General features: G+C 38.3%; 1 protein-coding gene across 2 annotated transcripts in view; it reads right to left on the reverse strand.

Annotated features, from left to right (window-relative positions):
• Window positions 1-15,446, reverse strand: part of TGFBR3 (transforming growth factor beta receptor 3) — a 123,495-nt gene that overhangs the window by 18,125 nt on the left and 89,924 nt on the right. The window contains exons 6-12 of one of the 2 annotated variants that reach the window (XM_049808328.1): window positions 13,819-13,987; window positions 11,511-11,658; window positions 6,667-6,856; window positions 5,163-5,485; window positions 4,331-4,480; window positions 2,402-2,533; window positions 1,973-2,140 (exon numbers count right to left, since the gene is read on the reverse strand). In XM_049808328.1, coding sequence (XP_049664285.1) covers window positions 1,973-2,140; window positions 2,402-2,533; window positions 4,331-4,480; window positions 5,163-5,485; window positions 6,667-6,856; window positions 11,511-11,658; window positions 13,819-13,987 — 1,280 coding nt within the window. Of the gene's footprint in view, window positions 1-1,972; window positions 2,141-2,401; window positions 2,534-4,330; window positions 4,481-5,162; window positions 5,489-6,666; window positions 6,857-11,510; window positions 11,659-13,818; window positions 13,988-15,446 lie in introns of both variants that reach the window. The other variant, XM_049808327.1, reaches the window with a different exon arrangement.

Raw genomic sequence — 15,446 nt, forward strand, 5'->3', positions numbered from 1 at the left:
AGCGTTGTGCCTAACCATTAAAACTGCCTGACAAAAACAGTTCCACAAGAAATAATTTCCTTCTTAGAAGAAATGTGCCTTAAATGTGTACTTAATCCGTAAGTGCTGCATGTATATTTAAGGAAGAGCCTGCCAAATTTTCCTGCGGTCTATACAGAAATTTTTGGATGCTACAAGTTGCGCAGTAAATAAAGGCATTTCTCATTTCTTCCTCTCCCTTATGTGAGCAGCAATCAAATTAGAGATGAAGGGATATGCTGAAGCATCTAAGCAAGAAAGACCATCTTCTAAAAAGAACAGAAATAAAGACTGATGAAAGTCAAGACACCAACAGGTAAACAAGTTAATGGTATAAACTAGTTAAAAAAGCAATTACAGCATGGAGGACAGGCATACTACAGCATCATAAAACACCATCAGGTAAATAAAAGGATGAATGGTATCTCAAGGAAAGAAGAGAACTACTGGAGAAAGGTGAGCCCAAAATATGAGAAAATGACAGCAGAGAACAAAGAAAAAAAAAGCCAAAAGATTCCAATGAAAAAAACAAAAACATTTTTAGCAGAGAAGAAGGGAGATAAAGAGTTCTTACAGACTATGACCTAAGCAATTTATCGACCAAAAACCCTCAAATATATTTGTTAATAACAAAAGCAAAACAGAAACAAAAATGAAAAAAAAAAAAAAAATCTGTCAGCTAAAATTGGAGTCACAGAAGTTCAAAACTGATACAGATTTTCCATGGTGCAAGAAAGAGAAACAGCAAACAAAGGCTTCTGCCAGGACAGGTGATGAAGAAATCAGAACATCCGTCTGAATAAACAGCTCCAGAACCAGATAAATCCAGAGGGCTCGGAGCCAGGGGGATTCATCCCAGATCGCTGAAGGAAGCAGCTGGTTTTATCCAAATGAAAAAAATAATGTGTCTTATAAACATATTCTTAACTCAGCATGACACACTTTTTTTTTTTTTTTGCTTCAACTGTCTTAAGTACTTTTCACCAGGTAGAGAATGAGGAAGAGACACAACTCACTGAAATAATGAATAAAACTGAACCCATGTCAAATGGGCCACTATGCTTATCATGTGTAACGTGGGCTCACAAAGAGGAACTAACTTGGGCAAGGCAAACATGGCACAGCACTGCTTCAGTCAATAAACTCATTTTCCCAGTCTTATAAGCCCATAGCTCACCACTTCTGATTTACTCATCTATAAACTGGCGATACCACTTCATTGCCAATGTTGTATTTATTAAAGCCTACTGTTACCTGAAAAATGCAAAATTCTATTCACGTGACTATCTTTAGAAATACTAACTGTACTGGTTTGAAATTCTCCAGATTTCATAAGCAACTTTGCAACACATGGAAATATTACCAGGTCCAAAATGCACCTGAAGTCAAAGTGTATCTGGCTGTTGACTTTGTTGGTCTTATTTATCTAAAGCTGTTAGAACTCTGATGTGATAGCATTCAAAAGGATTGTAACTGGTGTTTGTAAGCGGATCGGAGAGAAATCAGAATCTACACTAACTTTGTAACCCGAGAACACTAGCATATGGAAGACAGACACTTGTAATCATTTTTTGCACGTCTACATCTTTCAGATGAGGTTCAGCCATATTACCCAATAAAATCAACCCTGAAGTCTTCACCAGGAAATGCCAGTTCAGAGCAAGAGCTGAGAGACCACTTTAAGTTCTGCATAGAAAAGCAGATTTGGCAAGAATGACCAATTTACCTTGCAGTTAAATTCATCTATTTTGCAGGAACCCTTTGGTTTTGACTCAAAACATTGCCCTGCTTCTTACCCCACAGTTTCCGTTCTCTACAGTCACTGAAGTACCTACCTGTCTGCCTAAAGCAACCGCACAACGAGACCTCTCAATGGACAAAACCAGATTTGGCTCAGTTGCACAGCCTTGCAAAATGCTTCTTTTTAGTTTGAAAGCCTTTTTCAGTTTGTTACCTCTACATATACTGGCCCATTCTCAGCAACAGAGAAGAGTCCTTGGGAGGGAGCAAGGAACAGATCTGTTTTGTACAGCTCCATGTTGAAGGTCACATTGGCGATGCGTGGTTCAGGAGGCCAGAACATGCCTCTGTCATCCTCTGGCTGGCGCAGCGTGCAATTAAACTGAAATGAAAAAAAACCCAACACAATAACATCCTGAGTCAGGAGTGGTAGCTGGATAAGGACAAATTTGGAGTCTACAATAGGAGCCCACCCATGTTCCATCTACTTAGTGCAAATCTTCAACAGGTTCACAAGAACTAGAAGTGAAAAGAAATGTGTTAAAAGACAAATAAATTGCTACACAATTAATATAATTTATGTGAAGTGCCTATTGCGATAGGCATTTCTCTATTGTCAGGTGCAAACCTGAGAGTAACATACCGCTATTTCAGGCGAGCTTGAGAAAGCAACATCTCCCTCATCAGCATCCCCTGGAAATCCATTATCACCCGATTCCATGTCATCATCATCAAAGCCACTGCTTTCAGCTGGTGATGACAGCTGAATGACAATCTGCACAAAAGGTATTGCAAACGCATAAAATTAGGTGATAACTGAGCATTCTCTCTTCATGCTTATCATTTTCTTCTCTCTTCAGAACAATGCAAAGGCCAAAAAAAGTCCACCAGCTAAGCAGATGGTGAAAGCACATCTTAAACAGCCTTGAGCTGAGCATGTAAGATATGTAGGCTATATTTAGAGAACGCCCCTTAGTTTTTTTCCAGAATTCAGAGCCAGCAAAGACACCAGTCTGGGTGCTGGTGTCTGAATGAGCAGCCTAGCATTTCCATTCTATTTCTGGTATTTCTATAACCAACAATGAAACAAGAAATGGCTTTCTAAAGTGATTTTTTGCAACTTACAGTTTTCCTCAATGCACTCACGGAAAATCACTGGAGGTGTTAGGGTCATTAAAGGATTTTCTCTTCTGTCATTAGTGTATTTTTTCAGAGATATACACCCAAAAACATGATGTCCCTTTCTTCATTCTGCCCTTGTTTTTCTCTGAATTTCTACTGAATTCCCCACCCTCACTTTTTTTTCCCTCCTTTGCACACTTCTCCATTTCTTCACTTGAAAATTCCTGGTTTTGTTTCCCAATGTTCTGCACTCTGCTTCTGTATGCTCTGTGGCTCCTCAGCTAGTCACCTCCCTTCCAGGACTTCATCTTTGTTTTCTTGGACATAGAGCAACTGCTAAGTGACACATACCCTCTTTGAGACTCCACTGCATGGTGTTTATTTTTTAGGAGAAATGCTCCCAAATTCTGAAAGATACCATACATGATTTGGAGTTCAAGTGAGTAGTCAAGACTATTAAAAGACATGATGGAGAAAGGAAAGGAGGCAAATACCCATTTTCAATTGGGCCATAATAGAATATAGGGACAATGACAGTATTTAGCTCCAAACACGTGCTGTTCTGTAGTTTGGAGATGTTTCTATCCACAGTCTTGGTTTGGGATTGTTTCTAAAGTTAGGTGCTACAGACTTGCCAGTATAGAATGGTTTTAACTAGGCAAGGTCAGATCAGATTGCCTTAGCTGTGTTTGGGTTGGACCACAGGCTTTCCATCATTTGCCAAGGTTACTTGTATGTACTGGAAAGCTTAGCAAGAGAAACGTGTCATTACTTTCCAACCCAGATTAGCTGCGCTGTACTCAAGCTCATAAGCTCAGCCAGTCTCGAAGTGGTCGCTTAGATTCTAATCAGGTTCCTTAGCATCGTCACTCTTATGCAAGTACTCAAGAGTCCCTTCATCATGTACATCAACTGATAACAAATATGAATCCATTATAAGAGAGAAGCATGCACAGATAATGTCTTTTCCTCACATTTTGAAAGCCTTTTTCACAGACAATTTTGGAAGAAAAGATTTCACTTAAAATAATTCAGCAAATGAATTAAACAGTGTTGCTTCGTGCAATCACAGAACTTGATTCCTATTCCTCCTTACAGCCACGTAGTACTGCTTAGGTATGGGTACATCAAAGCTGCATAGAGAAAGCTGGTGCAACTTCTCTGAGATTGGTACAGATGGTCCCCAAAGTGCAGCCATACAGTTTTGTAAAAGTATTTAACTCCAACTCCTCCTTTTTCCTTTGGGATATTATCTGACCACAGGAGCACACTGAATGTGCAGCCTTCATACCTCCTTGAATACAGGGACTGTAGCTGCAACTAGGTTTGAGCTAGACAGGAAAAGATGAGGATGCCTCCTTTTTGCACAGACTAAAGCTAACTACAATGGCTTCCTTGTGCCACTATGATGTGCAGTGCAGAAGGCGGCTCCTCTTTGTAAAATACTCACAGAGTTAAAATAAACAATCTTGTTCAAGATATATGCTGTCCGAGTCCCACATTTGTTCAGCAAAGACTCCAAAATGAAATGGGTACCATTCATCTTGGCTTTGCAAGAGTGATCCAGCAGCGAGAGTTCTGTCCTTGTGTAGCCGCTAGCCTGAAACAAAGGCGCTTTGTAAGTGGCTGAAACACAATTGTGTTAGGCTCTTGCTTAAAGTGCAGCTCAGAATACTGTTCATGGCTGCTGATAGGAGGAAGTGAAATTCATTGTACTGACATCCAGGGAAGGTCACTCTCAAAATGCTGTTATACATGACAGACAGGGAATAAATGTAACATAGAACAAAGAAAACAACAGGTTCATTATTAATCTCCTGATTAACAATGCTGACTCTGTTTGGTCTGAAATGAGCTAAAAATGCTGCCTGTATCAGACTCTTTTCCACAATGCAAATGGACACAAGCAACCTGTCAGCTGGTAGATGGTAAAGACAGATATATTCAGGTCTCACACAGCTATCAAAAGCAGCTTCTTTGTACTTTGGAGATTAAAAACTCAGACTGATGGTTGAGTACAGTAATTTTTTGACAGAACTGACCCTGCAAAGCTTTAATCAGAAATCCCTCTACACACTACTGGATTGTTGGGAAGAGGAAACATAACCCTGAGTTACGGCAAAGAACATCTACAGCATAGTTTCCCCACCAAACTATTTTTTGGGGGGTGGGGTGGTGATGGTTGTAGATCTTAGAATGTTTATTTTTTTCAATCAAAATACAAATAAAATGGTCTGCCCCAAAAAGACTGCCCAACTTTGAGAATAAGAGATCACACCAACCTGCAGAGAGTCTTTTTCTACAGCTACTGTCATGACTTTGTCATCACACTTTATTGACAGGGCCACATCAGCACTGCCCTGAACCTCTTCAGGTTCTTTATGTTTTGAGAGGGAATGTTCAAAGTCATGATTTATTAATGTATCCACTGAATCCCTGGGCGGGAAAATGCCTTCTCCCACTGTGTCATGTCTTCCTCTGTTAATGTGAAAAGGAAAAGTCAGGCCATCACTTAATGCAGGATTCTTTGGGGCAGGCAGTGGGTTAGCACCCAGCAATTCTGTCAGCTCTGGAGGAAGGGAATGGTCTTCTTCATCATTCATCTCTTCTAAAAAAAACCAAAAAAAAACCCCCCAAAAAAAACATTAGGTTATTAGACAGTTTTCCTAAAATTATCCAGAACTAATCATTTTCATACAAAAAAATATTATCCAGAATGGAAGCTCTTGAAGGACAGTACTTTTCAGGTAACTAGCCACAATTCCTCCATTAAGGGTTTAGTTGTTACTGAGGCATCTAATACTGGTATATTTAGTCCCTGCTAGAAATCTGCCTCACTAAGACTTGAAAATAAACTTTGAGGAGTGGGCCTATTATATGCAAAAGGCAACCACAGAGGTAAAAGAAACATCACATTCAGCAAATACACTATTTTAGTGCTGCTGAAATAGCATAAGTGCAAACCAAATCACGGGGTGAAATTCTTCCACTACCTGCCTCATCAAAAATTTAGTCACTCCACTGTTGCGGAAGTACTTACATAACCAGGGTGACATTAAATGAGAGTTAACTTTATAATAAATAAATGAGAACACTATCTATCTCCTGGCTTATACACAAGCAGATCATTATCTGTAACCCCAAGAGTGCAATTGATAAAACTAATGTGATAAGCTTTACCAAAACAGCTAAACAATATTTTAGTGGTTGAAACTCAGAATTACTGAAAAAGCAGATGCAATTCCACTAGCTTCAATGGATCCAGATATCTTTACATCAGCAATGACTTCAGCCACATAACTGGGGTTTTTTTTAATGGTTGTATTTATTCTGTTTGCTCAGACATTTTTGGTAAGCCAGTTTTGTCTATAAACAATTTAAAAGTTTATGTAATTGTCTCAAGGAAACACTATGCTCATACTTTAAAAAAAAAAAAGGCAAGCTGAATTTATTAACTAACAGGATACCCAGTTGCTGAAGTCCATTTCAGTGAACACTAAGCTATAATGGCTTGTGAGTTGGATAAACTATAACTATCTAATTCTACCAACATTTCAGGAAATAACACAATTTGCCTGGACTTTTCTAATCAGAATGTCACAGATTTTTTTTTTTCTTTAACCAGCATTCATAGATATTACCAGCATTCTTGATGATGAGGAGTGAAAGTAGTGCAGCCCCCAACAACAAAGCTTCAAAACTGAGAAAGCACCTTTCAAATCATCATATTCCTAGAAATACAAGACATATTTTTTCTATATGCTAAAAGCCCATCTTCAAGCTTACCCGTATCTTCAAGTTGCAGATGAAATCTGTTCGCCACAGGGGCTTTTGTGTAGGAAGTAACTGGACTATAGTTATGCTCATAAGCCCATTTGATCAAACTCTCATGCGATGAGGGAATATTAGGTACTACTGATTTACTCATAGTCATGGATCGTTCTGTTTCCTTTCCAAAACCAATACTATTTGATGTCTGCAAACAAAAAAAAAACTTGGTTCATGATTTACCACTTAAGCATACCTAAAATGGAATAATGACACTGATTGAACATGTTTTTTACTCTATTAAATAACAGCAAACTGAGAACACCTGGGAAAAAACCCAAACTCTGCCACCTTAGGCACAGAACTGCTGCACACATGGAGAAAAGCCCCCCCTCTTCCTCCCAGCCTCTGCCTGGAGTACAGTAAATCAAGGTAGTCAGAAACTGTTAATCCCTAAATGAGACAAAGACATATTTACAGCCATTTGTATAATGCTGTATTTTCTTCAAAACTGAGTTGAAATGACTTCTGAGGTGAGGTGAACTCAAGATGACATCTGATTTTTCAAATGTCCCCTTCATTTCTTTGAGTAGAGCATTACTTAAGCTACATATAGGAAAACCTTTGTTCAAATAAGCATTACTGAAAAAGGCAAAACATAGCATACTCATGAAGTAGAGCTGATACCAGCTAATGCTTTAAAGTCAGCAGGCACCGAGAATAGCTTGTGCCTCTCCGAATGAGCTTCATACTAGACATGTTGTGTGCCTCCTGCAAAATGTTGAGTATGTTAAACAGGACTGAATTAAATGCTTAATAGAGAGATAAGTGAGAGCATGCATGTTTATACAAGGCCAAACTACTTAAAAGACAACATACACTTTCTGCACATAAATAAAACTTAAAATTTAATTAACAGTATGTTTTACACAAATACATCAATACAGCAAACTCATAAATTCCTGATCTCTTAGTTTTATTATTAAATAATTACAAATAACAAGCTCATCAAAGATGGCCATGGAATACAGATGAGTCACACAGTCATTTAGCTTTTGTTTTACTGTAAGTGTTTTGCAAAATTTCAAATCTTGTCCAAATGGGCAAGTCAAAGGAATATAACAAGCATTTCTAGCTGTTAGAGCGGCAGTTAGAAAATATTCACTGGTATTACACTTTATACTTTTAAGTGCTTGGCATCTTAAACATGTATTCACACAAAGCTAAATCAATACATATTTATTTTTACATTCACATTACTGTTATCGCTATAACAATCACATCAACGACAACAGAACAAGCTGAACACAGACACAGCAGGAAAGGCATGACGACCCGCTTTTCAACGATTTCTGCAATGTGATTGAATTGTACTTTCTATATGCAGATGATACCATTGAATGCTCTACAACAAACACTTTCATCTCCATGCCTGATTACCTTCTACATCACATAGACAGCTACCTTTTTTTTTTAAAAAAATCCCCATTGGTTTCCCTCAATGTGAACAAATCTTAATTCTCTTTCACTCTAGAACATCAAAAGATTGACTGCACTGGTCTCTCTTGCCCAGATCACTTTTAGACAGTGGTCGCATGGGCCTGCTACCCAGTATCACAGAGCTTGGCTGCACTTCTCTACCTGACCTCAGAAATGGAGCTTTTGAACAAAGAAATGAATAAAGCTTGTAGAGAGTCGGGATGGAATGGCATGGTTTACCTTTAGCTCCCTCCCTCATTTCTTCCTAATGACCTAGTTCTGCATCCTTCAAACACTCACAGCTACACAATTTAAGTTGAAGGGAATTCTAGGTGCAGAGTGTCTGGTTTGAGGATACTGTTACCAGTACAGGTACCAATGACCAGCAAAGGCCAATGAAGATAAGAAACAAAAAGGAAGCAATAGGTATCCTAATTTAGTGCCTTACTACTGTTTTGGATCAAACAATCTTTTATTCTTCAACAGATACAAATCTGGGCATGACTTATCACACATTTTTGTACTACCACACAGCTTTGACTGGCTGGAATTATTATGCTACTCCAACTTTGCTGGATCTCCCTCTCTGCTTTCCTTTTCTTTTTTTGTCATGAGGAGACAGCTGAACAAATATTATCTCAGAATTTTACTGTCCTAGCTGGCACCTGACCGTTTCCAGGGCTTGTTTATACCTCTCTACTCCATGCTGAGCCTGTGAATGTTCAGTCCTGCATCACCTCAATAAAAGCTGAGCACAAGGGTTTGCAGGAATAGCCATACCTTCCTTTATGTGCCTACCTTGCCAACACCTTCATACACCGTGTATGAAAGCAGGCAATCAGAGCCACCTACTAACCTACTCAGAGTACAGAGACCTTTTCAGAAAATGGTGAGCAGTTGTTCTCATGTAAAGAATAGTCCCTCCAAGCTTTTGAAACCCTCACAGGTTTGTTCTGCACATTTCACCTCTCTCACTCTTCACCCCTCAAACCCACTTATTTTCTTTCTGCAGTTTCACTTCTTTGTCCACTGTGCAAGCTGCAGCTTTGTAAAAGGACACCAAATCTAAAGGAAGCAATGTGAATGGCAAATAGTCCGCAAGCACAGAAACACACAAGCACTGCACAGGGGTTGATGTTAAGGATAGACTGCAAACAGGAGTGAAACACAGCCTGGAAGGAAAGCATTGCACATGTATTGTGTAATTACTTTACCTAAACTATTCCCATTTTACTTGGGTTTGTGTCCATCCACTTTCAGAGTTTCAAGAACACAGCAAGCTGGGAGATGAGCTAGATGACCAAAAAAGTCTTTTTCATTTTTTTGTCTATGAACTTAGACCTTAATAACTCACAGTCCTGGGTTTGAGGCAGCTTAGCACTAACCTTTCCCTCTCAGTTTGCCAATCCCCTCATGACAATTCTGATTCGTACTGAGGGCAAGAAGTTAGGAAAATTGAAGTGCATGGAACTGCTTCAACTAATAAAAAGAACATTGTGAAACATTACCTAATTGTTTAGTAATGTTTTTATTCATTGTCTAAATTTGGGCTTGGAAAGGCCTTCAGCTTAACAGCGATATGAACAGATCCTAAATGCTGGATGTACAGGCTTTTTAATGACATGGGGGTGCTTAGTTCCCCTCCCACACCCCCCTCTAAATAAAGTAGAACAAACACACATTCAGAAAATGAAGCATCTATATAAATGAAGCAGTACAGCAAACAATTACTCACAAAACCTAACATAAATACAGTCTTTTATATACTGACATTTCCATATATAGTATTTCTGTTAATCTAAAATCTATATTTCTCTTTCTGTTAATCTAAATAAAATGTTGCCTTCTGCCACTCATTACAGAAAGAATTTTCACTTATACTTTTTACTTATATTTTCAAAAATTAATAAAGAACAACTTTAAAAAAATTAGCAGCCTTACTTTTCTATAGTCAAGTGCAGCACTGCAGACATATAAAAATACTCTAGAATTCCAAAAATTCATCATCCATAAAGAGGTGATGGATATGAAATATGGTACTTTGGCTATCGTGAACTAATGCATAATCCTCTATCCTGTGAAAGTAGACCCATTTAGTGAATTTTATATAATAACCCAGAATGAAAATTTCAAGTCAAGCATTGTTTTTTTGCCCTTCTGCTTATAAATGTGGTAATCCTCAGCAACTAACCTTGACCTTTCCCTTGAAGGACTGATTATTTAGGACCTACAGAATGACCACAACATCCTTTCCTGTCCATAAGATAAAGATGTGTCAGGGATCAAAAGGGAATGTCATCATCCACCCTAGGCATTTTTTCCATTCAATTTTCTGAGCAACATCATAATTTATTTCCCTCACTCTCAGAATCTAGCATGAAATCCTGCCTACCGATCTGTCCTCTTCGAAGATTTAGACCAAGCAGCCTTTGGATCCTGTCAGAATTGTCCTTGCACACATTAAAAGGAGAAAGCTACTAGGCAAAGTAAAATTTTTACACATTCATTTTCAAACTCCAGCTATCTGTATCTGAGTTACTGCAAAACTGTTAATCAGGAGGCCACTGGGTGGTCCTGAGCAAACATTCAGCTCAAGTGTACAGTGTGCTCCTAACCGATCACTTAAGACAGAAATAGGCCACACATTTATAGGCTGCAAGATCAGTCCAATTTTATTTATTTCAGAGCAAGGGAAAACACATTTTCTTAGTAGAAATGGTGCTAAGCCACAAAGCCTGTACCAAAAATCATTCTGAATCGGAACCTCCAATTATGCATAAGTATAGTTTCAGAAGTTTATAGCTTTAGGGATCCTGGTTTCAATTTTTTTAAAACTTACTACTTGTGGTCTGAGGAGAGGTGAGGTCAATTTGACCAAACACTTGCTGAGGACAGAAGTACTGGCAGGAAAGAGGTCTAGAGACTACTACAACCTAGAAGTGGAAGGAGTAAAAAAAGTTCCCACTTCTAAAGGGACGTGGGTGTGTGCCACCTATCTATGATTATCCATTCTGCGCTCACAGGCATCTTTCCAACTTCTGAGATGAACCTGCAGATCCACTCACCAAAGTAACAGCAAAAAGGGAGATGAACATCCAACTTTTAGTTTAGGGTACTTCAACAGAAGTCAAAAAGACATAGACCCTAAATCCTTGCACTAACCACCGGGCTTCTGTGATATTAGTTTAGTAGCCCACATATCAAAAGATAATGAGAAAAAAATATATAGTTTCTGTATTTACTGCAGTAATAATTAAAAAAAAAAGGCAGCTAAGAGAGAAAACATTCAGAAATCAATATGGTCTAGCACTATATCACATTTAAATGGTTTCTATGCTGTTGCAGTATGATACGCCTTGAAAATTAAAGGTGCCTTAACTTACAATCACTTCCAGCTTTCCCTGGACATCATGTGACTTGATAACCCAATTGACAGACTTTTTACACTTGAGGATAAGTACGACGTCTCTGACAAGTTTGGCGCCTGGTTGAGATGGTTTAATGTCAACGATTATATCCACCTGGAAAACACTGTGTGTGGAAAATAGAGAGAAAGTTAGGCCAGAATGCCAGAAATTTTCAGCTATCAACCTTCTTCCAATCCATCATGTTTCCACTGTCTGGCCAGCTGATTAAAATGCTGGAGATTATCCCACAACATGTGCAAAACAGATTGTTATTCCACATATGCTTAAATGATTTTGCATAACAATAGAAACAAGTACTTTTTAGACAAATAGTATTTCTCTCTCTTGTTTACAAGGAGTATGCTACTCATTTCAGCTATTATTTAGAGCAGGTCAGTTATATGACTAGCAGCTTGCTTTATATAGTAAATATTGTTTTCTTATTTCACTGCAACAGTGCCTAAATATAGCTGTTTCAGTTTCCTCTGGCTGTAACTGTATGAAAGCTCAAAATAATACCTTAAAAAAAGCAAAAAGATAAATTAAGCAGGTTAATAACAAAAAAAATGCACAAATACTATATTGGGGAGTGTCTCTGCCTAGGCAGTGAAATTATGGAAATTACTTTGCTTAGGATCTTGTGTGTGTTGAGGAATTAAGCCATGTATTCAGTTTCCAATACTTCTGTATATATACTTACTTTAAAAAGAAAAGAAAACAGATGTCCAGCCTACTACTTGCTGGAAAATAGATGAACACTATCCAGATTTTCAAGACCTCAGTAAAATAAGTAGAGCAAATGGGTTTGTACCCATCAATAACATCTCGTCGTGCAAAATACTAATTCAACAGAAAAACCTTTACTTCCAGATCATCTTATGGGACCATATGTCACAAGAACATGCTCATCCCCAAGTAACAGGTTTCAGCTAATATTCTGCACTGAGACTTAGTGCATCTTGGGACCTTTCTTTCACCTCCTACAGTTTTACACATGCCCAGCTCACCTTCTGTATGTTTCTTCGTGTATATGAACTTTGTAAAGATAGCTGTGGATAATGCATAAAACTAAGAACGAAGCAAGAGGAATTTAACTTATTACTTTTTTTACTTTTAATAACAAAACATTTAAACATTTTGCAGTGTTACTATCTGAAAACCAAATTCCTATCATACTATCAGCCAAAGCCAAAAGCCCAGAGGGCTGGAGACAGGGCTGTCATTGCATAACACTGCAAGGGACTTAAAAGGACGTTGATGCTATAGAACAGCTCTGTTCAGGATGGGGCTGCAACTCACACCACACAGAGGCAGATCATTTGGGGCTTACCTACTCCACTTCCTACATCTCAGCACGTTCTTACTCTCCCAAGGTTTCTAGGCAAGAATATTCTCAGGCTGTCAGTTCACCATCTTTCAACGAGATAATTACCCTTCTTGCAAAGACCTCTCTTCCCACCTCTACCTCCCTGTGTGATTTTCTCATTAGGGATGGGATGCACTCAAATGTAGTGTCTGCAGTATGTAGACAGGATTTTAATTCTACCTTATCTCTGATGAAATTGTACTTTTCTTCTTGCAAAAGGGAAAACCAGCTAAGTTTCACAGGAAATTTCTGTTCAGCACTTATGAAGAGCTTTTCCAGGTGTGACTATCTGAAACAAACCCCATCCATGTGGTCCCACTAAGACCTAGGAGAGACCAGCAAAGGATGAATGTTTTAAATGTTTTACCTCCCAAACTATCCTGTAAAGTCAACTGGAAACTTGACAGAAAATATTGTTATGATTCTGCAGACCAACTGTGGAACAATTACCATGGACCGCAGATCACTTGCGACCTCTGAACCACTGTTGGGGAGCCACTGCCCTAGGCCTTGCTGCCAGTGATCCCTACCTGTGACAGGTCAAGGTAACTTTTAACCTCTCTGTCACCTCCTCATACGGTGGTCTCATCTTAAAGCCTGTCTGTTAGATGCTGCCCTTACTAATATTCCCTTATTCACCTTATTCTTGGAAAAATTTGATTGATTGAGCGAGAAGGGGGGCAGGACGTAGTCCATAAAAATTGCACTTTACAGTCTTGTCCAGAAAAATCCTGAGATTGTGAAGCAGAATCCAAGATCATTACATACTGTAGAACTGATTTCTATTTAAGGCAAAGCACTAAGGTCCAAGCTCTTCCTGTAAGGATGAAATGGCTACTTTCAGTTGATTTTCAACAGACAGGTGAAATCTTTAGCTGTGATTTCAAACAGATTTAGTCTATTTAGACAATACTTTACCTGTATGGATTGGAATTTGGAGTGATTAGTTCAATGATATGAACTTCTCTTTCTTGGACTAAGTTAGACATAAGGCAACCCTCTGCTGTTTTTGGTTGTAGGTATCCCGCAAGGTAATTTAAAGAGAGAAAATTCTTTTCTATGTTGCACGAGGGAGGAAAAACTTGATCTGGAGGGGGGAAAAAAATAGAAAGCATATGCACCTTTACACATAGATATCAGCTTACATGCGTGTATGTACTGCATCTACTTCAGTGCGGCGCTATATTTTGTGACATAGGTCTTTAGGCTAAAAGGTATACCTATTATCTATCATAAGCACTTACGACAAAACATAATATCGAAAGGGAGATCACTGTTGCAACAACACAGCACATCTCTGATGTAAAATATATACTTCTAAACTGAAGAGTTTCTATTAACAGATTTATATATTTAACAAAAGAAAATCCCTACAAAACAATACTGAAGCAAAATACGGGAGTATTTTTCAGAGTGAATAAAATACATTTAATTTATTCCTTGCACCTTTAAAAAAAAAAGCTTTATTTTGAAATTAATTCATAGAAAAGTTTTATGATCAATTCCTTCTCCCTTTAGAAAATGTTCTATTCTTGTTATTATAAACTTACCATATTTAAAAGATCACAGAAAGTATTTTCCCTTTCCTTACTCAATATATTTTCCTATATATTGTATAGTCAGAGTCAGTGTTGTCTAGAAATACTGCAGTTCTCTTGTGCATGGAAAATTGAATATAACAAGAAAAGGATGAAATCAGTTGTTGATATTAAGGAAGTCTGACCATAATATCCACAGGTGAAATTAAGAAATTCTAGAGTAGATATTCAATCTCTCTTTTGGTTTTAACTGCCTAGCTGATCACGACTGTTAACCATTGTACAATGCAACACCTAAAAAATAGTCACTTAGTATGAAGTTCTCATGCACAACCTACATTGGTGTACCCCAAGAAGCAGTATTTCCATTGAAAAGTAGGAATAGTTTGTATTTCTGAGATACCTTTACATACGAATTGTCAATACACAGAAAGACTAATTATCATGTTTAAAGTCACAAAGTCCTGTAAGAATGCAATTCCAAATGGCTGGCTCTTCGACCTTTGCTTCACAAAGAAGGCTCTCCTATTAAGGTCAGTAGCAAGACAGAAAAAAAGAAAAAAAAATAAATATAATGCATTATGCATGCAAAACTGGACAAACTCTTAAAAGCTGAGCTGAGACCACTGTTAGCATTTGCTCCCTAAACGAGAGCTGAAATGTCACCCCTGAAGCGCATTTGTGTGCGTGGTACACAACTTTGCAGGGAGGCCAGAGACTCCTGTGACCCCAGCCACTGCAGAAACAATTAGGGGAGTTTCTTCTCCTGATCTTACACAAAGCAGTCTTTGAATATTAAACTTACTGTCTTCCCTACAGAATCTATGAAAGCTGTATGAGGCTGTAACTATTCATACTGCCCAACCAAAGCACTCCTCTAACATCTGGTATGTGCCCTGCCAGATTAGCCTTGAATGCAGCTGCAGTTCTGCCAGCTCCTCCCACAACAGCACAGAATGGAAAATGATCCCAAATGGTCTACACTGAGCTTGAATTTATATATATACA

The sequence above is a fragment of the Accipiter gentilis genome, chromosome 8, assembly GCF_929443795.1.
Source record: "Accipiter gentilis chromosome 8, bAccGen1.1, whole genome shotgun sequence".
Lineage (NCBI taxonomy): Eukaryota > Metazoa > Chordata > Aves > Accipitriformes > Accipitridae > Astur > Astur gentilis.